At 43.5% G+C, this 24686-nt stretch overlaps 2 protein-coding genes across 3 annotated transcripts in view; both read left to right on the plus strand.

Annotated features, from left to right (window-relative positions):
• LOC115096370 overlaps nucleotides 1-24686 on the plus strand; it is a 130567-nt gene that overhangs the window by 29368 nt on the left and 76513 nt on the right. The window lies entirely within an intron of this gene.
• Nucleotides 1-24686, plus strand: part of LOC115096372 (C-C motif chemokine 20-like) — a 39406-nt gene that overhangs the window by 9764 nt on the left and 4956 nt on the right. The window contains exons 2-4 of one of the 2 annotated variants that reach the window (XM_029610875.1): nucleotides 3061-3148; nucleotides 12106-12235; nucleotides 23986-24136. In XM_029610875.1, the coding sequence (XP_029466735.1) occupies nucleotides 3061-3148; nucleotides 12106-12235; nucleotides 23986-24109 (342 nt within the window). In that variant the 3' untranslated portion in view covers nucleotides 24110-24136. Of the gene's footprint in view, nucleotides 1-3060; nucleotides 3149-12105; nucleotides 12236-23985; nucleotides 24137-24686 lie in introns of those variants that run through there. The other variant, XM_029610876.1, reaches the window with a different exon arrangement.

Consider the following 24686-nt stretch of genomic DNA (forward strand, 5'->3'; position numbering starts at 1 on the left):
TTTGTTATGCCCTGAGGTGATGTGCAGAAACCATGCATCACTTTAGGGACAGAATGTTGTTAATGTAATAATGTGAAACTCAATAAAAAGATTTAAAGTTAACTTTCTTTGAAAGTTAATAGTAAATAAGAGTAATGAGCTGAAAAGATGATGCCCCTCAGAGCCCAAAAGAGGATGAGAGCAAGCCTGCCAAGAACCTTCTTTCAACTGAAAGTCTCTGCAGGAAACAAACCGTTACAGAGATTCCTTGGGTGAAGGGACAAATAAGAAGAGGAGAAAAGCAAAGAGAAGGAGATAGAGTAAGCAGGAATATATCCAATACGAAGTCCAGAAATATTCAAACAATAACCAGTCAGGGCAGGGAACTTAAAATCTATAGAGAATCTAAGCTGTGCAATATCACAAGATGACACCAGGTGGCAGCATTAAAAGAAGCATATACATACACTGCAGAGGCAGAACCCTATGATAAATTTTTTTTTCTAGTTTGTGGGTTATAGTGAAACAGATGCAACATTCTTGTTGTCGTGTGTCAGACAGGCTGGGCTGCGATTTCCCGCAACAGGAATAGGGCCAGATGGGGGCAGGGTTGGACTGGGTCTTCTACCTATACCAGCCACTTCCCCCGTAGGTTGAGCCCTTGGGTTCTGTTGGCCGGCAGGACTGAGTTGGGATTAGATAGGAGCATGGCTGTAGCTAGAATACGTCACAGGCTGAGAGCTGGGACGCAGCATAGGCTGGAACAAAGCACAAGTTGGGAGCTAGAACAAGGTTATAGACTGGGACTGAAGGCAGGCAGGAGAGTATTAAGGCAGGGCTGAAGCCATGGACTAGAACCAAGGTTAGGCTGGGACAGGTGGACAAGGGCAAAGCCTTAGACAAAGGACAAGGGCAAGGCCTGGACTAGAAACAGGGACTGGGCTGGACAGGATAAGAACTGACCTGGGCAGGACGGGACCAAACACAGGACAAGTCAAGTCTGGACAAGACCAAGCAACAATAAATAGGAAGGCCCAAACAGGGACTGGATGAAGAGGTAAGGAGGGAATGGACAGGCTGGGTTAAGCAGGGCTGGAATTGTCGTGTCATGTGATCAGTGAGGAGGTGGCTAGAGCAGCTGTGAGCAAGGCTCACCGATGACCCCTAATGGCAAGGAGGCTGCGTAGCAGGCAGAACCGTGACAGATGTTTTAGTGTTTCATTTTTTTTTAACATAAGAACATAAGAAAATGCCATACTGGGTCAGACCAAGGGTCCATCAAGCCCAGCATCCTGTTTCCAACAGAGGCCAAACCAGGCCATAAGAACCTGGCAAGTACCCAAAAACTAAGTCTATTCCATGTAACCATTGCTAATGGCAGTGGCTATTCTCTAAGTGAACTTAATAGCAGGTAATGGACTTCTCCTCCAAGAACTTATCCAATCCTTTTTTAAACACAGCTATACTAACTGCACTAACCACATCCTCTGGCAACAAATTCCAGAGTTTAATTGTGCGTTGAGTAAAAAAGAACTTTCTCCAATTAGTTTTAAATGTGCCCCATGCTAACTTCATGGAGTGCCCCCTAGTCTTTCTACTATCCGAAAGAGTAAATAACCGATTCACATCTACCCGTTCTAGACCTCTCATGATTTTAAACACCTCTATCATATCCCCCCTCAGTCGTCTCTTCTCCAAGCTGAAAAGTCCTAACCTCTTTAGTCTTTCCTCATAAGGGAGCTGTTCCATTCCCTTTATCATTTTGGTAGCCCTTCTCTGTACCTTCTCCATCGCAATTATATCTTTTTTGAGATGCAGCGACCAGAATTGTACACAGTATTCAAGGTGCAGTCTCACCATGGAGCGATACAGAGGCATTATGACATTTTCCGTTTTATTCACCATTCCCTTTCTAATAATTCCCAACATTCTGTTTGCTTTTTTGACTGCCGCAGCACACTGCACCGATGATTTCAATGTGTTATCCACTATGACGCCTAGATCTCTTTCTTGGGTTGTAGCACCTAATATGGAACCTAACATTGTGTAACTATAGCATGGGTTATTTTTCCCTATATGCATCACCTTGCACTTATCCACATTAAATTTCATCTGCCATTTGGATGCCCAATTTTCCAGTCTCACAAGGTCTTCCTGCAATTTATCACAATCTGCTTGTGATTTAACTACTCTGAACAATTTTGTGTCATCTGCAAATTTGATTATCTCACTCGTTGTATTTCTTTCCAGATCATTTATAAATATATTGAACAGTAAGGGTCCCAATACAGATCCCTGAGGCACTCCACTGTCCACTCCCTTCCACTGAGAAAATTGCCCATTCAATCCTACTCTCTGTTTCCTGTCTTTTAGCCAGTTTGCAATCCACGAAAGGACATCGCCACCTATCCCATGACTTTTTACTTTTCCTAGAAGCCTCTCATGAGGAACTTTGTCAAAACGCCTTCTGAAAATCCAAGTATACTATATCTACCGGTTCACCTTTATCCACATGTTTATTAACTCCTTCAAAAAAGTGAAGCAGATTTGTGAGGCAAGACTTGCCCTGGGTAAAGCCATGCTGACTTTGTTCCATTAAACCATGTCTTTCTATATGTTCTGTGATTTTGATGTTTAGAACACTTTCCACTATTTTTCCTGGCACTGAAGTCAGGCTAACCGGTCTGTAGTTCCCGGATCGCCCTGGAGCCCTTTTTAAATATTGGGGTTACATTTGCTATCCTCTAGTCTTCAGGTACAATGGATGATTTAAATGTATTAGTGAATACACCAGCAGCAGAATCTGATGCAAAGATGAAGAGGGGAAACAAAAAGGAATTACAGGAGAAATTTCAAGTTTTGCTCCAGTGCAAAAGTTGCTCCAGCTTTCTCTGGCATTTTTCACTGGTAAAAGTAATTCTTGGCTGTGACAATTGGATATGAGGGCTGTTCTGTTAATATTTACAGGAAGATAAAGCCTGACTGCAGTTCAGTAACCTGAACATTTGGCACTGATATGGGCATGCAGGGCTCCTTGTACAACAGTAACTAGGATATTATTTGTTTTCCTGTTTTCCGCAGGTGAAGTGCAGACGATTCAGAATGAACCTACGAATAATTTTTTCACTGATTTTAGTCTGTCTTTATGTCTGCAGCAGCAGTGCCTTTGGTAAGTGTGTAAGAGCCTTCTCTAAAGCCCAAAAAAAAATTAAAAACATAAAACAGCTATAGCCACAAAAGAGGAAAAGGCAGCTAGGATCTTTTATCTCATGGGATCCTGAACTCAGACTGCTAATCTGTTACACGGGGCATCCCGCTGTGGTGATGGCAATCCCGAACGACGGTGCACAAAACTCTATAAATAAATAAATATTGCAGTCACACAGGTCAGGAAAACTATATAATATAACTCAGTAACACAGGAACTATAAGGTTAATCTCTCCTGTCTCCCAGACCTCCAATACCTCCTACACATCTACCCATCACTCAACTCTCCCTCTCACTACCTATCTCTCCCCACTCCTCATCTACTACCCCATCTCCTCCCCCCCTTCCCTCTTGCCTATTCCCAGCAGTGGCTTTTGCACCGTGGGCAGCTGGTGGATTTTTTTGGGCTGCTCCAGCAGTGCCTTTTCTTTCCTGGTCTTTGAGCCCAACGTAACCAACAACAGGCATGCATGAAATTTCATTAAGTATGTCTGTAGGTAAGAGTAGGTGCACCTGCCCGTGTCTCAAGCTTCAAGTGTGAGACTTGGCATGTCTGAGGCAATCCCATAATCAGCATTCTCCAACATAGGCTAATTAAAAGTGGCCTACAGCAGAAGCTGCAGTAACGTAACTCAGCTCCTCCAGGTCTGCCACTCTACATCCAGAGATCGGACTCGTTCTCTGAGAGCCAGGAGCTCTTTGCATCGCATGCACATGTACAACCTCTCACCGGCGGGTAAAAAATCATACATGTGACACTCAATGCAAAAGACTGGGAAGCCCCCCTCTTGCTGCTGGACTGCTGCCTTCATCTCAATTTTGATCAGTTCCTAGTTAAGTTTTAGGTTGCTATGGGAGTAGGAATGTGTCTAACTTCCTTTAAATGTATTAGTGAATTCACTATATGTCTGGTAGTGGCCTACACGGGAATGATTAAACTCTCAATAAAGTGTTGGGGTTTTTTTGTGAAAGTGGCACCTACCTATAAATTAAGGGTTGAGCTGCTGGAGGGTTGGGAAATACAAACAGTCTAACTTCAGTTAGTCAGCCTGAGTGACTCACTGCTCTCTTGATTAACAAATGTTGGTCCCTATTCAAACCCAATCACACTACCTCAAACCTTTCCAAGGTGAGTAACTGAGCTGAACTATTCAACTTTTTTACCTCGGTATACACTGCTCCTAGCTTATTTCTAGCTTCTGGCTACTTTTTTTTTAATATACAAACACTCTAACTTCATCTGTAACTGCTGCAAATATTCTGTTGATGGCTACACTGCCCGGCTCCTACTTCCATGAATTGTGGTTCAGTCTAGCAGCATCACTGGAAATTAAGTTAGGTTTGCTTCTCTGATACCCCAGCCAGGACATATGTTGTTGTTTTGGTTTTTTTTGGGGTGGGGGGGGGGGGGTCAGGGAGGGCAGCTGCACCATGATGTATTCAGTGACAGATTTAGGATTTTGACATCCCTAGGCATTGTTTGTGCTGTCACCCCCACTTCCACACACACACACAGCCCCCCCACGCACAGAGTCAAGGGACAACAGAGCAGAAGGGGTAAGGTACAGCGTTCTTTACTCTGCTCCAGGCTTACCTCCTCCAGTCATTTATTAATTTATTTATTTAAAATATTTGTTATCTGCCCTTACATTGTTCAGGGCAGTGTTCAGAGATTACATCCATAATACAATTCCAAGCAAGAACATAAAAACAGGAAACATACAAAAGAGATCAACAACAATCAAAGGACTGACATGGAGACAAACTTAACTGTTTCATAAGCTGTTTTACATAAAGGCGTCTTGAGGGCCTTTTTTAAAGAGATCTGAAGCCTTTAAAGTGAACTTTAAAAGCGATACACACGGCAAGACCGGAAGATGCACGTGCACGTATCGCTTAAGTGCACCCAGTTGATTTTATAATGCTGCCACATATGCGTACAATTACCGGTGTGCGAATATCTCGCATCGGGGGGGGGGGGGGGGGGGAAGGGATGGAATGTGCACGAGTCATGGACATTCTGGGGTGAGGCCAAGAGAGATGCGCGTATGAAGCGACTCGCAGGGATGCGCATCCAGGTCCATTTCAGCATAAAGTTACTTCTGCTATTGATGAGGTGCAGGTCTGAATAAAACTATTTCATATATGAACTGCCTGAGGGGGTCTAGCTCAACTGGGGCGAGTGCAGGTAAAAGGACCAGGGAGGGTTCTTGAGAGTTGAGAACATAGCTATAGACTGGGCAAACTGGTGGGCAAACTAGTTAAACTGGTCATTTCCTGGACGCGCGCATGTTATAAAATTCCCTCACTTCTGCATCTAAATGCTGACATTTCCCTGCTGTTCCTATACATGCTTAAAATTAGGAGTGCACATACATGCGCCAGGCCTATTTCAAAAATGTGTGTGTAGGATATAACATTTCAGTGCATCTTGCCGCACATCCATATACAAGTGTATAGGGGCACCTGCATGCACGTCTTAAAGTTATCCTCCTTATGTTTCTTAAACATGATGGATGGGAATTCCAGAGGTGGAAAAAGGCTTATGATTGGGGGGGTAGAATGGGGAGGCAAAAGGAGGGATGCAAGAATTGAGGGAGATTGAGGACTTGGAGATTTGGTTGGGCACAATGAAACTGGAGGAGGAGTATCTTATCCAGGATGTTACAGGCTGGCTCCCACGAATTTTCTTCAGGGCTGTAACCCTCCCAAGATAAGAGGTATTCCCACCAGTGGCCCATACGGCGGACGTCAAGGACTTCGTGGACTTGATAAGTGGTGTCGGTCTCCGTGACCAACGGAGAAGGTGCTGGAGCCTTTCGTGAAGGCCAGGATAGGACAACAGGTTTTAAGAGTGATACGTGGAACGTATTGTGTATTCCCAATGTAGGCGGCAGCCGGAGTTGGTAGGTTACTGGTCTGACACAATGAATGATTGGAAAAGGTCCAATATACCTTGGTGCAAACCTCTGAGAAGGTAACTTGTGTCAAATATAACAGGTGCTTAACCAGACTTTCTGGCCAAGAAGGAACTCAGGAGCCGAGTGTCGATGGCTGTCAGCAGATCTCTTGGCCCGGGAAGCGGCCTGGCATAAGTGAAGATTCATCTGTTTCCAAAGTGCCTTGAGGGCATCGGCAGTGGCTTGCACAGCAGGAGATGGCACTGACAATGGAATGGATAGCAGTGGTTGTGGGTGTTTCCCATAGACGATGGAGAAGGGCAACGTACCTGTGGCAGCAGCAATGTGGGAGTTGTGGGAGAACTCCTCCCAAGGAAGAAGTTCCAACCAATTGTCCTGACGGTCGTTTATATATGCGCGGAGGAAGGCCTTCGAGGAGCGATTTGTATGCTCAGCTTGTCTGTTGGCTTGAGGATGGTAAGCTGTCGTTAAACTGATGTTCATGCCAAACATTTTACAAAAAGAGCGCCAGTATCTGGCAATGAATTATGGACCTCTGTCAGAAACAATGTCCTTGAGTAAGCCGTGTAGTTGGAAGATGTGTTGAAAGAATAGGAGTGCCAATTCGGGTGCAGATGGTAAGCCCAGTAGTGGGAACGAAATGGGCCATTTTGGAAAATCTGTCAATTGTAACTCATATGACTGTCTGGCCTTTAGATGGTGACAAATCCAGGATGAAATCTGTGGAAAGATGTGTCTACTGGAAGTGGCTGGAAGTGGCTGGAGTAAACCCCAAGGTTGCCCGACCAGGGGTTTCTGTTGAGCGCAGGTACTGCAGGAATCGACGTGTGCTTTAGCATCAGGGACCATGGTGGGCCACCAGAAGAACCGCTGGAGAGCACTAAGGTTCGTGCTCACCCTGGGTGACCGGCAAACTTAAGAGTCATGTGCCCACCGGAGGACTCTTTCATGGCGACGACGGGGCACCACAGTTTTCCCGATAGGAACAGGATGAGTAGCCAAAAGACAAATGCAGGCTGGGTCAATGATATGACCGGGTTCTTCGGGATTGTTTTCTGGTTCAAATAAACATGATAAGGCGACCGCCCTGAGATTTTTCTCTGCCGGGCGGTAGCGAATCTCAAAGTTAAATCTGGAAAAGAACAGAGCCCATCGGGCTTGACGGGCGTTGAGATGTTGGGCTTGGCTCAAGTGTTCCAGATTTTTATGATCTGTGAACACTGTAAATTTATGTTGAGCGCCCTCTAGCCAGAGGCGCCACTCCTCCAAAGCCAGCTTGATGGCAAGTAACTCGCAGTCTCCAATGCTGTAATTTTGTTCTGCAGCAGAGAATTTGCGTGAGTAGAAGGAACACGGGACCACGGATCCGGAAGCGGTGCATTGGCTCAGGACCACCCCTGCTCCAATCGCGGAGGCATCTACCTCCACCAGGAAGGGGCGATTGGGGTCTGGATGGTAGAGACAGGATCCTGTTAAGAAAGCTTCTTTGAGGCGATGAAAGGTGGAGACAGCCTCCAGGGTCCAGTTTCGAGTATCTTGACCCTTATGGGTTAAAGCTGTGAGAAGGAGCCACCAACGTAGAGTAGTGAGGTATAAAGTGGCAGTAGTAATTCGTAAATCCTACAAACATTGAAGTGCCTTCAGGCCACGGGTTGGGGCCAGTCTTGGATTCCTTTAAGTTTCTAAGGATCCATCGAGAACCCTTGTTCGGAAATTATATACCCCAGAAAGGGCAAGCTGGATTTTTCAAACAGGCACTTGTCCAATTTCGCGAATAGATGGTTCTCCCGAAGATGTTGAAGTACGGTACGAACATCGGTATGGTGCGTAGCCAGGTCTTTGGAGAAGACAAGAATGTCATCCAGGTATGCCACAACTTGATGTATAAGAGATCTCTGAAGATTTCATTAATCATTCGCTGCAAAAACTGCGGGTGCATTACAAAGGCTGAAAGGCATCACTAAATATTCGTAATGCCCATTCCTAGTGTTGAAAACAGTCTTTCAGATGTCATCAGGGCGAATACGCACCAAGTTATAGGCTCTGCGTAAGTCTAACTTGGTGAATATAGAAGCTCCGTGTAGTCGATTAAACAATTCAGATATCAAGGGCAGAGGGTACTTGTCCTTGAGGGTGCTTGCATTCAGACCGCAGTAATATATACACAGTCTTAAGGATCTGTCCTTTTTTGTGATGAAGAGGAACCCTGTGCCAGCAGGGGAGGTAGAGGGGCGAATGAACCCCTTCGCAAAATTCTCCCAGATGTATTCCATCATGGCCTTGGTCTTGGGAAGAGACAGAGGATAGGTATGCCCTCAGGGGGCATAGTCCCAGGTAGGAGATCGATGGGACAATCAAATCTCCAAAGAGGTGGAAGGAGGTCCGCTTTCTGCTTCGAGAACACATCTTCGAAGTCTGCATAGGGAGCAGGTATGCCTGAGGAAGTGGTCGCCAGAGGAACCACTGGTGGGGGCGCCACTTTCTGTAGACAAGTCTGGTGACAGGCGGAGCCCAATTCTGTCAGCTGTAGAGACCCCCAATTGAACTGGGGTGAGTGACATTGGAGCCAGGGTAGTCCCAGAACTACCAGGTGGATGGATTTCTCTAGAACCAAAAGTTCAATTTCTTCGGAATGGAGAGCATCAGTGAGAAGTCGAACAGGCTTTGTGGATAAGGAAGAGAGGAGGGGATTGTTGCATACAAACATTCTCCATGCTTTCTTTCACACATGCTCAATTATATACACATATACACGCTTGTTTGTTCTCTCAGGCTCAACTATATACACACACATAAGCTCATTCGTGCTCTCTTTCTCATTAAATCATACATACTCAGATATACTCATTCAGTCTCTTTCACATGATAAATCATATACACATACAGCCTTATACTCTATCACAGTGTCTTGGTTTTGCTCTGATAGGTAATTCTAAGTAAGAAAGATGTTAGTAAGGGGTTCCCTTAAAGGTTACCCTCTTAACCTTAGAACTCATGTCACATAAAGTTAACACATCAGTGCCCCTTAGAGTTGATGCAACTATTGAGCTCAGTTAATTATTTATAAGATCAGAGTCTCTCAATAATTCAGTCAGAGATATATTCTTAAAAAAAAGAATATGATTTTTATTTTACATAAGGAAAGTATTTAATTGATCAAGTCATATTATAGATACAGGAAAAATCAAATTGGTTTCTTTCCAAATTCAAATTAAGTAAGCCAGGGTCTCAGGCATGCCATACTTTGGATAGAACAGCATCCCCGATTGACTGGATGACATGGTATATATACCCTTTCTCTTGCTGACCTTTATGGCCTATACTAATTCTATTTCAATATAAATCAAGTTAAACTATTTCAGAGACATCTGGCCTCATGTGTTCTAATTACTAAACAATTACATATATGTCAGGTTACATGTCCAGGAAAAATGTAGCTATAAAAATTATTTAATCTTTACATCAGATGTGCTTCGTTGAGACACCTGTGTGCCTTGATCTTGCTTCATCAATGTATCTAATTGACAGAAGAGCGCCTGAGTACAGATAAAGAAATGTCAAAGTACCATAGACATCAAGCATCTAAAGCTCCTAATGATTACGTGAAAAACTATTTGGAATAGGTATATGTCTATACTAATTGCAGAAGGTCAAAAGACAACATCTATTTAGAGTTTGGTGTTAATTAAGACACGAACTCTGGGAACTTTGCCAAGCTAGAATATATCAATAACAAAGGTCATTCTCCGTTTCTTACCTTAACAAAGCACTGGCTATTTTCCCAGTTCTAACAACTGCAGGTGTTCTGAGAAAGAAGAATAAAAAAGTATTCTTTTTAAGAATGTACAAAAAAACTTAAACTAGAAGTAGGGTGAACATATAGCTCCATGTCAAGGGGGACAAGTCAGTCCAGTCCAGGTTTTACCTCATTGCATTCATAGAAATGTAATGAGAAAGGTAACTAGAAGCGTCATCACACTAGAAACAGCAGTAAAACAATGATACAGCACAGCTCATTTCAGAGGTTCAGAATGGTACAGGGGTTACTGATTTTCATACTTCTGTGTTCTTGAGGTACAGGGGACCTAGACACCATGTCAATAGGGTCAGTCATTCACACGCTCTCATATACTCTCTCTCACACATGCTCAATCATATACACACAATTATTCATTCTCTCATGCTCCACTATACAAAAACATACATATGCTCATTCATTCACTTTCATATGCTGTCTCACACACACACACACGCTCATACCTTTCTCACACATGCTCAGTCATACACACACACACTCATAGGCTCTCTCTCACATGCTCAGTCAGTCACACACACACACACACACGGGCTCTCACTCACAAGTTCATACCTGTCTCAATGCTCAGACACACATATGCTCATACCTCTCTCGCACATCCACAGTCATACACACACACACACACACACACACACACACTGGCTCTTTCTCTCTCTCATCTAGCCTCCAGGTATGCAGAAGCATGGGGGAGAAGGCCAATGCTTCTTGGCATCGGGCAAGCCACACTGCTGCTGCTCATGGCTGCTCCATAACACTGTGCTGGCTAAACTACTTTTCATTGCTGGGCAAGGAACGGGAGGAAAAGACCAATGCTTTTTGCAGCCCCTGGCCCATGCTACTTTCCACTACTGGAGCGGGGAGACAGGGGAAGAAGGAGGCCAATATTTTTTGCTGCCCTATGGGCAGAGCTACTATTCATTGCTGGGGCAGGGAATAGAGGGGTCAGGAGTGTGTGCTGCACTGTTCTTCATTGGCCCAGTGGAAGGAAGGAAGAAGAAATCTAATTTTTGAAACTCTGCGGGTCACACTGCTATTCATTGCCAGGGCGGGGGGAAGGAGGAGGAGGCTGGAGGTCAATAGGTTTTGCATGACAGCACCTCTAGTGGTTGGTGCCTATGGCTAGGGCCACATTGGACATGGGCTAGCTACGGCTCTGGCCCACCAGCTTTTGCTCATTTCTGGACATAAGCGCTTGCTGTGCTCTAGAGGAATTAATGCAGCTATTACTGCTGCTCAGCTCTGGGAGCTAACCCCTAGTATGAAGCAGATAACACACATGGAGGTAGATCTTAAAAAAGTACACCGGATTTTATAAGATACGCGCGTTGCTGCGTGTATCTTATAAAATCCGGGGTCAGCACGCGCAAGGCTGCGCAAAATTGGCAGCCTGCACGCGCCGAGCCGCGCAGCCTGCCTCGTTCCCTCCGCATCCCCCCACCTTTCCCCTATCTACCCCAACCCCCAGCCCTACCTAAATCCCCCCCTACCTTTTGTTGTGCAAGTTACGCCTGCTTGAAGCAGGTGTAACCTGCGCACGCCGCCTCGGCATCCCCCGGCACAGTCCGCAGTGCTGGGGGACTCGGGACCGCCCTCCCGGCCCACCCCGAATCATCACCATGCCCCCGGATCCACCCCGGACCGCCCCCTGACCCCTGGACATGCCCCAGGACACGCCCCCGGACTGCCGGCATGCCCCCAGACACGCCCCCTCCCGCCCCTTTTACGAAGCCCCGGGACTTACACGCGTCCCGGGGCTTTGCGCCCGCCGGCAGCCTATGCAAAATAGGTGCGCCGGCGCGCAGGGCTTTTAAAATCTAGCCCATGGTTTTGCTGCTCATCCTGACCTGGAGAAATTCTTAATTCTTTTCTTCAGCTTAAGGGTAAGCAGGGAGTCTGACCAGGGAGGAAAAAGAAAAGTAAGTCAAAATCTCACATATTAAAAACAAAACAAAACATAGTACTGTAGCCATATTTTTTTCATGTTGCCACTTCTCTTTTCCTTGGGATGATTTCCTGAATGTTACAAGTCTTGCTGGTTGAGGGCTGAGAAGAAGAGATTTTCCGACGTCCTTGACCCTGTTCTTGGAACAAACCCCAGACTCTGAAAATTACCAGCTCCAAACTGCAAGAAGTCTGCACGGGCATGTATTTATTTATTAAAATATATCTGTTTCATGCAGGAAATTATGAAAACTGCTGTCTGTCTTATGCAAAAAGGGTCCACGTCCATGCAATTCTCAAGTATGTGAAGTATGTGAAGGATTACAGGATGCAGGAAATCAACGACAGCTGCAACAAGAAAGCAATAATGTAAGTATGCAAATGACTATTACTATTAATGATGATAATTTAAGTGTGCTACTGTTACTAATGTAACTATACCCCTGACTTACTAATGATGGCAATTTAACTGTACCAATAACTGTTACTAATGATGTTAGGGTACAGTGACTGTTGTTACTGTTGCGCTTCCCGGCCACGCTGGTGCTGCGACTGGGCCTGCTCACCTCAGGCTCCCCTCCATGGGCTCCGTTCCGTCCTCCCCAGCAGCAGCTGCCAGCTCTTGGCGTTCCCAGCGCCTGCCCCAAATGCCTCCGTCGTCACAGGCCTCTCTATGGAGCTCCCACAGGGGCCCCACGTCCTCGGCCCCGCCCCTAGGCGCTCACGCGGTCGGCGCCTCATCTTTTAAAGGGCCAGGACGGGAACCTCGGGCCAGACACCTCCTGATGACATCACATAAGCGTCCTATATAAGGTGAGGGCCTTCCCTCAGTTCCTCGCCTTGGCAAATGGGTCGTCATACTTGTGTGAACCTAGTTGCCGTCCTGTGTTCCTGCGTTCCTTGTTCCTGTGCTTGTTCCAGTGCTCCTGCGTTCCCGTGGTCCTTCATGTGTTCCAGCGTCTGTTCCTGTTTCCTGTTCCACGTTCCGCTACCCAGGTTGTACTTTGTCGGACTGATACTCGGTACTGACCTTGGCTTGCCTCTGAGCACGTTTAGACTGCTGCCTGGAACTGACCTCTGCTCGCTACTGACCATGCTCGGACTGATACCTGGAACTGACCCTTGCTTGCTACTGACCACGCTCGGACTGATACCTGGAACTGACCCTTGCTTGCTACTGACCACGCTCGGACTGATACCTGGAACTGACCCTTGCTTGCTACTGACCACGCTCGGACTGATACCTGGAACTGACCCTTGCTTGCTACTGACCACGCTCGGACTGATACCTGGAACTGACCCTTGCTTTGGCTGACCACCCTCAGATGAATACCCTGGCTTTGAGCCTTGCGCTCCATACAAACACGCTCCTTGCTTCCCCTGTGACCACCAGGCTTGCCTCTTCTGACGCTACCCATGGCCTTCTACAAGCTAGACCACTAGGCACTGCTTATCCTGACTGGGGGATCTTCAGTTCCTGTTCCGTTCCAGAACATAAGAACATGCCATACTGGGTCAGACCAAGGGTCCATCAAGCCCAGCATCCTGTTTCCAACAGTGGCCAATCCAGGCCATAAGAACCTGGCAAGTACCCAAAAACTAAGTCTATTCCATGTTACTGTTGCTAGTAATAGCGGTGGTTATTATCTAAGTCAACTTAATTAATAGCAGGTAATGGACTTCTCGTCCAAGAACTTATCCAATCCTTTTTTAAACACAGCTACACTAACTGCACTAACCACATCCTCTGGCAACAAATTCCAGAGTTTAATTGTGCGTTGAGTGAAAAGAACTTTCTCCAGTTAGTTTTAAATGTGCCACATGGTAACTTCATGGAGTGCCCCCTAATCTTTCTACTATCCGAAAGAGTAAATAACCGATTCACATCTACCCATTCTAGACCTCTCATGATTTTAAACATCTCTATCATATCCCCCCTCAGCCGTCTCTTCTCCAAGCTGAAAAGTCCTAACCTCTTTAGTCTTTCCTCATAGGGGAGTTGTTCCATTCCCTTTATCATTTTGGTAGCCCTTCCAGTGGTCTCCGGCACTCTCTGTTCCAGTGTAGCTTATCTGTTCTCCACTGGCCGCACACCTTTGCTCTTGGTGGGCACACCGCTACCTCTCCGGGAGATCCTTAGAGGCCCACCTAAACCCAGGCGGTCCGGGTATCCAAGGGCTCAACCCACGGCGCCCCCGGACTGTTATTGGTGAAGCTCCAGCTAGCCTCTGTCTCCTCGTGTGCTCCGCCTCCTGGCAGCAGGCGCCCTCTGGGAACCCTCAGGAGCCGTACCAATCCTGCGCCAGGCCAAGGGTCCACCTCCAGCACAACACTTACTAACTGCATCATCTGTAATCTGTTATATAACCTCTCCCCCACCCTAACCCCGGTATCTTTTACCAAACGTTTTCCTCTTTAATTGCCAGTGATGTTTTCTAACATCAATTTGGGAAAACACCATTACTCTGGGTGATTTTTAACTTTCATGTGGACTTAATACCTTTGCCACAGTCTGCAAGGGTTTGAGCAAACTTCATCAAACGTTCAGCAAGTATCACAGCAGGCTGCCGAAACCGGTTTGATCGCCGCAATTTCTTATGAGATGTTTAGACTTTATTGAAACTTTCCTTTGATGAGCTGTGCTAGTACCAGTCAGGCTTCTGAATTGCAGAAGCACAGCAGGTCTGTACAGTACTCCTGACAGTACTCCCCCACCTCCCCTGAGAAAGCTAGTATTGGCGAAGCATCTGAAGATCAGTTTGTCGGGGTTTGTTCAGTGGTGTACCTCCGCTGCACGTTTATCTGAGAATAGTCTACACGCTACAAATTCTTTCACACAAAAGCCTCTGCAGTGAACAATTGAATTCACATAGTTTTCCAGTGGAGAAGCTGATTTAAGCAACATTTGTGCTGGATCTATTTCCAAGCAACTGCTTTTTTTTTTTTTTGTTACAAATCATTAACATTTTTTCATATAGACATTTTGTGATTTTTTTTACCTCTCAGTATACGGTGATAGCTAGTTTTTTTTTCTCTTAGTGTGATGATTTAATTTAATTGTGAAAAAAAATAATAAACAGATGTTTGTTAGTTCCATGTTAATTTCTATGGTGTTTCCATCTCTCTCTATCTATTGTATCTGTACACATTAGGAACACTAGTAAGTATATTTACTGCCTTATATCTCTGTACTCTCTCTCTCTCTATATATATATATATATGTGTGTGTGTGTGTGTTTCTTTTTCCCCAGTCTGATCCTGTTTTCATCACCCTCTCCTAGCCTAAGCTGATCCAATCAGATTATATTTAAACATATCTGGCTAAGGGGGCATTTATCAAAATGTGTTAGGGTGTTATTGTGAGTGTTAGGGCCCTAACGCCCACAATAATGCCCTAATGCATTCAAGAAACACCACATCATGAAATGCGTATGCAAATTTTAAAATTGTATTCAAGTGGGAGGAGTTTGGGTGGAGTAAATGTGAAAGACAGCTGGTTAACGTTGTGTGCGATAATGTAACACACACTATCACAGGATTTAACGCTGGAAATAACTACACCTTTTTTTCTGGTCGATATGCCTGCAATAGCTGTGCATTATGGCCGAAATGGGATTTACCGCAAATCCTGTTTTGAAAGGGGAGGAGAGAGAGAGAGAGAGCCTCTGTGGAGGCCCACTGATTTTTTATTTCAGCTAGGTAGATAGTGTATCAAGCTAGGTAGAGAGAACATGGTACAAATCTACTCTTCTTTTACCTTTCATCCCTCCACATCATATAAAATCTTCACAATGGTAGCTCTGCGGTTCGTATGTATGACTATGCATGTTAAACTGCCCCCTAAAACCCAACAAATCTCACCCCGAGTTACTAGTGCCTCCTCTTACATTAGTATAAATAGTTAACTTTTTTGTAAGCCTGTACAGAGTCTCTCTCCCTCTTCCTCTCCAGCAGACCAAAATGCGATAAAAGCCTATCCGGGAACTTCTCAGCTTTGATGTGAAAATACCACGGGTGCGATAAATTTAACAAGCATTGCGGTAAAATAGCTATGTAGCACCTGGAAAATTACCCTAACCACACCCCTTTTTTATCGTGGGCACTATTTATTTATTTATTTATTTATTTATTTATAGTTTTTATATACCGGGAGTTCCTGTATACAATACATATCACTCCGGTTTACAAATAACAGTAAGAACTACTGCCGAGGGCAGTTTACATGGAACAAATCTTGGAACAAATCAGAACACTTGATCTAAATAAATAGTAAAAGAACAAAGCTGCCGGGGGCAGTTTACATGGAACAAATCTTGGAACAAATCAGAACACTTGATCTAAATAAATAGTAAAAGAACAAAACTGAGTTCAACTTTAAGCATATAAATAAAGGCAATTGATAATCTTGTCTAAATAAGGCAGAGAACAATACATTAAAATCAAAGGACTGAGGTGTTAAATATTCTAGTTCTTAGCTCTCTGGGAATGCTTGCAGGAAGAGCCAAGTCTTGAGTTTCGCCTTAAAGGTAATATGGCACGGCTCAAGGCGGAGGTCTGGTGGTAGGGAATTCCAGAGAGACGGGCCCGCAGTTGATAGAGCGCGTTTTCTCAGGGAGGATTTTGCTGGCTGGGTAATCAGTCTGTTTTGATATGCTCTTCTAGTCGGCTTATCCGAAGTATGAAGTTGCAGCTTGAAGGTTAAGTTGAGTGGGGATATGTTATGAAGGGCCTTATGAATCATCATGCTGCTTTTGAACTGTATCCTGTATTTAATGGGAAGCCAGTGGAGGTGCTGGAGGATTGGGGTGATGTGGTCTTTTTTTAGCGTTAGTGAGAATTCTTGCTGTGACATTTAGGACCATCTGGAGGGGTTTGGTAGAGCATGCGGGGAGTCCCAGCAGAAGTGAATTGCAATAGTCTAGTTTCGGGAGAATGATGGCTTGGAGAACTGTACGGAAATCTCTGTAGCGTAGAAGTGGCTTTATTTTCTTTAAAACTTGTAGTTTAAAGAAGCATTCTTTGGTGGTGTTGTTAATGAATTTATTGAGGCTGAGTCTGTTGTCTAGAATTACACCCAGATCTCTGACTTGCGGTGAGGTGGTGTATCCTGAAGTGTCTGGAGAGTTGCTGGAGGTAGGCAGGGTAGATTTTTCCGGTGCTATTATAAGGATTTCCGTTTTATTGGTATTTAGAACCAGGTTGAGGCTGGTTAGAAGCTCGTTGATGGTTGAGAGGCATTTATTCCAGTAGGCCATGGTCTTGTGTAAGGTGTCCGTTATGGGGATGATAATTTGTATGTCATCCGCATATAGGAAATGGGTAAGTTTGAGGTTAGTGAGGAGGTGACAGAGTGGGAGAAGATAAATGTTGAAAAGGGTGGGGGAGAGTGAGGATCCTTGTGTTATCCCCATTTTGGCTTGGATGGGGTGGGATTCCTTGTTGTTTATTTTGACTCTGTAAGTTCTGTTCTCTAGGAAGGATTTAAACCAGTTATACGCTGCTCCTGTGATGCCGATGTCTGTGAGTCGTTGTAGTAAGCTAGAATGATTCACAGTGTCGAACGCTGCTGACAGATCCAAGAGTGCGAGAAGGCAAGGTTGGCCTTTCTCAAGATTGAAGATAATGGTGTCAGCTAGAGTGGCTAATAGTGATTCGGTGTTCTTTTTCTTCCGGAATCCGTATTGGTTATTGGTGAGGATATTGTTGTCATCAAGGAATTCAGAGAGTTGTCGGTTGACCACTTTCTCCATAATTTTGGCTAACATAGGAAGGTTTGCTATAAGTCTGTAGTTTGCAGGATCTGTGGTGGGAAGGTTGGGTTTTTTGAGGAGAGGTTTAAGCATTGCAGACTTGAGTTGGTTGGGAACTTGGCTATATTTATCACACGATGATGAATCTAGGCCTAAGTTCACCGGATAAGTTGGACTTGCAATTGAACAGGTCTAAAGTTAGTCAGATATGCTTATCTGGCTAACTTTAAAGTTAAAAGAGAGCACAAAGGTGAGATGGCATCCAGTTTAACATCCAAGTGATGACAATAACAAAGTATCTTCATCCATATAGTCTGTTCAGATAAAGTTTATTTCATCAGCATATCATTCTGATAGATGACATGCAAATGTATCCTCCGAGACGTACTTGTTTTGCATAACATGAATGTGAAGTCCTGCGTTGGGAGGGTTAGAACACTAAAATACAAGCAGAAAAATATCGTATTACTAATGAAAAAATACCCCCAATGGGAATCGCAAAGTGAAAATAAAACCACATATCTTTTTAAAGAAACTTACACACTGACTTAATATGCCAGAATGATACTGCAGCAAGGTTGCCGCTACCACAGAAGAATATAAATGCTTATAAAGGCGCTAAAAATGGTCACATTACCCATAATCCTAATCACATACTAGCTGCTCTCAGCCAATCACAGGCATCACCATGACCAGACTGACAGCAGATCAGAAAAAATGGAGTCCATTCAGTCTCCTGATTAAGTCCATTTGGGAACAAAGTGCATAAGGTGAAAATCCACCACTACTCCTTTAGGAGCAACAAGTTCCCAAAATCACCAGCCCTCAGTAGGTGAGGTACCTGTTCAATTACAAAGAATCGTAGGTCCCTGTATTTCATGATTCTGCTCCTGCCAGTGGGACACTAGTGGAGCCTCTGTGAAGGAGCAACAAAGGCAACCACAATGTTCCAGAATACAGGGTTTTAAAGCACATTTCTTGCCAACATACAAAAATGGACAAGGACATAAAATTACATAAGCAACACTACCGGAGTTACAATCGGTGGACAAATTTAGCTGCTGGCGCTTATGACTCAAAGACTGTTCAAAAATAGTGAGTGAAAGAGACAGGGAACATGCCCGACAGGACCACAGAGTTTATGACCATCAAAAGGACTGTCAGTGCAGAGAGGAAACAAAACAGATGAAATTAAACGATCCTTCACATTTCGACCCCTCCTAAAAGCAAACTGAGCTTCAGTGGCAAAGAGCATGTCGTGAAAAAACTAAAACACAGGTTAACTGTTCAGTGCAATCTATAGTTGGTGGTAAAGACAACATTCACAATGTGTAAAAAATAGCTGCTTGAAAGCAGTTTTAATAGTGCATTGGGGGGTAACCTGTCAATGAAAATTTGTGAGCCATGTCTTGTGCTTGCACAATAAAATTGTGGTGAGCAAATTCGGTACAGCCGCAAAATTGACCGATTGGGATATCATTGTTCAGTGCTCGTGGGTGATGACTTGCATAAGCTAAAAACGTGTGTTTATCTTGTCTTTCTGGTAAATGGTCGTGTTTAACACGCCGTCCTGAATTTGCACTATCATATCCAAAAAAGACACCCGTGATATATGAGTGTAACCAATGTACCTGAAGATTGGAAGGTGGCCAATATAAACCCGATATTTAAAAAGGTCTCCAGGGGTGATCCGGAAACTATAGACCAGTGAGCCTGTCTTCAGTGCTGGGAAAAATCATGGAAACTGTTATAAAGAATAAAATCACAAACATTTAGATAGACACGGTTTGATGGGACACAGCCAGCATGGATTTACCCAAGGGAAGTCTTGCCTCACAAATCTACTTCATTTTTTGAAGAGGTGAATAAACATGAGGATAAAGGTGAACCGGTAGATGTGGTGTATTTGGATTTTCAGAAGGCAATTGACAAAGTCCTGCATGAGAGGCTTCTAAGAAAACTAAAAAGTCATGGGATAGGAGGCAATGTCCTTTTGTGGATTGCAAGCTGGTTAAAAGACAGGAACCGAGAGTAGGATTAAATAGTCAATTTTCTCAGTGGAAAAGGGTAAACAGTGGAGTGCCTCAGGGATCTGTACTTGGACCAGTGCTTTTTAATATATTTATAAATGATCTGGAAAGGGGTACGATGAATGAGGTGATCAAATTTGTGGATCACATAGAATTATGCAGAGTAGTTAAATCTCAAGCGGATTGTGATGAATTGCAGGAGGACCTTGCGAGACTGGAAGACTGGGCTTCCAAATGGCAGATGAAATTCAACATGGACAAGTGCAAAGTGATGCATATAGGGAAAAATAACCCTTGCTGTAGTTACACAATGTTAGGTTGTATCTTAGGAATTACTACCCAGGAAAGCGATCTACATTGAAATCATTGGTTCAGTGTGCTGTGGTGATCAAAAAAGCAAACAGAATATAAGGAATTATTAAGAAGGGAATAGATGTCATAATGCCTCTGTATCACTCCATAGTGAGACCACATCTTGAATATTGTGTGCAGTTCTGGTTGCCGCATCTCAAAAAAGATATAGTTGCACAGGAGAAAGTGCAGAGAAGGGTGACCAAAATGATGACATGGAATGACTGCCCTATGAGGTAAGGCTAAGGAAGATAGTGCTATTCAGTTTGGAGAAGAGACAACTGAGGGGGGATATGATAGAGGTCTACAAAATCATGAAAGAACTTGAAAAACACAACCCGCGAGAGAGCCATATCCATCGCCAGCCCCACGCCATGGAATTCAATACCAATGGAAATAAGAAATCAACCAAGCATCAAAATTTTCAAAAAAGACCAGAAAACCTGGCTTTTCACCAGAGCCTACTCAAACTCACTCAATCAACAAAACCCCCAACCAACCACTCAACCCAACACCAAGAAAAAGACTCCGTCCCTCAATCAATTAAATAACTCACACCATTTGAACACCTAAGACAATGTGCAACTGACCTCACTTACTACCCCAAGCCTATATGCAACAACAGTTTTCGTTTTATAAGTATCAACATTACCACATGTATGAACATTGCTGTGATAAGAACATAAGAACATACCATACTGGATCAGACCAAGGGTCCATCAAGCCCAGCATCCTGTTTCCAACAGTGGCCAATCCAGGCCATAAGAACCTGGCAAGTACCCAAAAACTAAGTCTATTCCATGTTACCGTTGCTACTAATAGCAGTGGCTATTTTCTTTTTTCTAATTTAATATTTATTGAATTTTATATATTAACACATCAAGCAGTATTACACTTGAATATAATTACAGGAATGAACAATTATCACTAATTTATACATGCATTTTCATGCTATATATACTCGATCAAAAAAGAAAAACAAATTAACTTCCTTCATTCCTATCTATCACGCCCTCAAATGAGATCCTTTATACTTTTCCAAGTAAATTTATACAAAAATGCATAAACCTGTACAAAGCAATTAGACTATAGGATATTTATTTCTATTGGAAGATCCAAACTCCTTACACTGAGCACTTTATATTGCCTCTGGAGATGAACTCATCAATGGCTTTCCTTTCTCAATTAAGAATTTTGTTAGATAACTTGGTTGTTGAAATATATCAGTCTTTTTATTGAATTGTATTAAACACTTGCAAGGATATTTTAAAATAAAAAGCATACCAAGTTGTATTGCCTGGGGCCTTAGTAACAGAAATTGTTTTCTACGTTTCTGAGTCTGGCGAGATAGATCAGGAAATATCTGGACTTTACAGCCCATAAACTCCTTTGTCCTATTCTGGAAATATTTTCTAAATATCCAATCCTTGTCGGACTCTAACATAAAAGTTACAAGGAGTGTCGCTGGATTCACTAGCTCAGTCTCTGTTCTTTCCAACATTTCTGAAATATTTACGTTCATTTCATGAACCAATTTTAATTCTTGCATAGGAATATTTTCTCCCAATGCAGCTTCGGAGGTTTTCTTCAATGGAGGAAGAAAATATATTTTGAAAGAATGGGTAATGTAGCTTCTGGTATGCCTAATACCTTCATTAAATATCTCCTCCAGAGCTGCATTGGGGTTGAAATCACTGATTTTGGAAAATTTATACAACAAATATTCCTACATTAGAGACATTTTCTAAATTTTCCACTTTGTAATATATATTTTGATTTTCTTTTATCATAGCACATTGTATTTCATTGACTTTTCTAATTTCTTAACTGAGTTAACATCACAATTAAGCTGTAAATTATCCTTCTCTGTTTTCACCACTCTACTTTCTACTTCCTTCATCTTTCCAAGTAGAATTGACATTTGTATCCCCATATTTTTATTTAAAGCATTGATAGCTTCCCATATTAGTTCCATGGTAATGTTCTGGGATCTTACCAATTCTTGAAATTGTATCAAGGAAAACCCATTAGCGTCCCCACCAGAAGTTTCATCTGTCGCTCCATCGGAGTTTTTCACCACCTCCAAGTTGGTAATTTGTTCTACCCGTTCATCCAGATGGCTTGATTGCCTCAAAAGTGGTTCCATCCGATCCTCCTCTCCGGGTGGTCCAATTGAACCCCACTCCACCTGGAGTCTATGAGGTGGATTTGGTGGTTTGATCTCCCCTCGGAGGAGAGGGTAGATAATAATAGCTCAGGAACATTATAGGGCTCTTCTTCTCCCCTCCTTTCGTTCAGCGAGCTCTCTGCCTCCAAATTTATCCTACGGAGGATATGTGCGTCCATAGGTCCCAGTATAAGTTTGGCCACTGAAGCGTCTGAGGCTTGGCGCTCCTTGGCCTTCCTTTTCCGAGAGGAATGAAGCATATGGGAATATTTAAAATTTCTGGACTTCATAATTCCTCCACGTCATTTATTTAAGGATCTCATATGGGTGGAGAACGGAGAGATAATTATTAACTATTTATTAAAGAAATAAAAACAGAACCAGCACAATCCCTGCAATCCCGGCGAAGCCCAGCTTAACCGCGTGCCTCTTGAGCGCACGCGGCTTAAGCAGCGAGCCAGCATCTGCTGCACGCCGCTATGACCTGATTAAATAACTAACTTCAGGGTCCGCCTCCATCCACGCCTCTCGAAGCAGCGTCCACACTCGACTGGAATGAGAAGATCAATCACCGGGGCAGGACTCCTTTCCTCTCCCAGGTAAGTTTTCAATTCAAAAGAAATACTTGCTCCCGCTTCTAAATGTGCCACATGCTAACTTCATGGAGTGCCCCCTAGTCTTTCTATTATCTGAAAGAGTAAATAACCATTCACATCTCCCCGTTCTAGACCTCTCATGATTTTAAACACCTCTATCATATCCCCCCTCAGCCGTCTCTTCTCCAAGCTGAAAAGTCCTAACCTCTATAGTCTTTCCTCATAGGGGAGCTGTTCCATTCCCCTTATCATTTTGGTAGCCCTTCTCTGTACCTTCTCCATCACAATTATATCTTTTTTGAGATGCAGCAACCAGAATTGTACACAGTATTCAAGGTGCGGCCTCACCATAGAGGCATTATGACATTTTCCATTTTATTATCCATTCCCTTCCTAATAATTCCTAACATTCTGTTTGCTTTTTTGACTGCCACAGCAGTGTATTATCCACTATGATGCCTAGATCTCTTTCCTGGGTGGTAGCTCCTAATATGGAACCCAACATCATGTAACTACAGACCTAGATGTAGTGGAAGAATCATATGAAGATTCTGGAGTAGCAATCCTAGGATGATTTACCAAATTGATTAGTGAGCCAAGATTGTGAATCAGTGGTTTGAATAGGGTTGAAAGCCCCCTCTTGACGGAGGCATCCCCGAGGGCAATGGTTGCGAAAAAAAGACAGAGGATTCTGCCATTGATTCCGCTTGTCCCAAAAGCGATAAGGTAAAAGAGGACGAAAACGAGGGCAACCGAGAGTCGACGTTGGAAGATAACTCATCCCCTAAAGAATCGTCAGAGGATGTAGTAAATGTGACCTTATTCCTGTAGCAAAGTCTCAATTTATGGAAGCCTATTCCTTAACTTTAAAGTTATCCAGATATATCCCAGCTAAGATAGCCAGATAAGTTTATATGCACTAGTGATCAATATTAATAATAATGCAAGTAACATCAATGGAAACTAATATCGGTGAATAAATAAAAATGTAATAATAATACATATACAAATATATCAGTTATCCTGATCTCCTGTAATTATCTGAGCTACAGCATCATTTCTTATTAGCTAAGTACAATTAGTAATAACATCCCAAATTAACTCCAGGTCTGGTAGAAATGGACTGTGTCTCCATTAACCATGCCCTTGTGGCCTACCTCTTGTTTAATTCCACCCTAAGGACTATGCCCCATTAAATGTAGGATGCATTACTTTTTCTTCCCAGATTTTATTTACAAAGACGAAACCGTGTGATTTGTGGAGACCCTCGGGAAGCCTGGACAAAAGATCTGCAGAGGAAGATTGATGTGAGAAAGATGAATCAAATCGTCAGAAACAGAGCTTACTAGAAACTTACAGCCCCTCAGGACACAAGGTAGGATATGTAGATAAGCAATTGTTTCCCCTTTTTCACTGGATTTTTTAAGATAATTCCAACAGTAATCACTGGGCCATGCGAGGCCGGTGCAAGGGTATTAGCTGCCATAGGTGAACCTTCAGCCTTGCACTCTCTCCCCTCTCACCTGTCTTGGTCTCCCTGTACACAATTTAAAATTATGTATTTCTAAGAACATGTTTTATATGAAAATGGACATTTAAAATACAGTCTCCCGAGGTAAAAATATCACTTACAACAAAAAGTATATTATATTTACAAGCACTGCCTTGGTGCTGACCAGAAAATCCTGCCAAAAAGACACTTGGAATCTAAATGGTATTAGGCCTATTGTAATTAATGTTGGGTGTAGTTTTGTTCCTCAGAAAGTCAGAAGTAAGCCTACCATACCAAAAGAGCACTAACTGCCAGCACTCAAACAGGAACAACCCTACCTGTAGAAAGGCAATATTGTAAATATTACACTAGGCCCTAAAACAGAACAAGCCAAGCTGCTATAGTTCCTTACACAGAAACTAAACATGAGCAGA

The sequence above is a fragment of the Rhinatrema bivittatum genome, chromosome 8 (genome assembly GCF_901001135.1).
Source record: "Rhinatrema bivittatum chromosome 8, aRhiBiv1.1, whole genome shotgun sequence".
NCBI lineage: Eukaryota > Metazoa > Chordata > Amphibia > Gymnophiona > Rhinatrematidae > Rhinatrema > Rhinatrema bivittatum.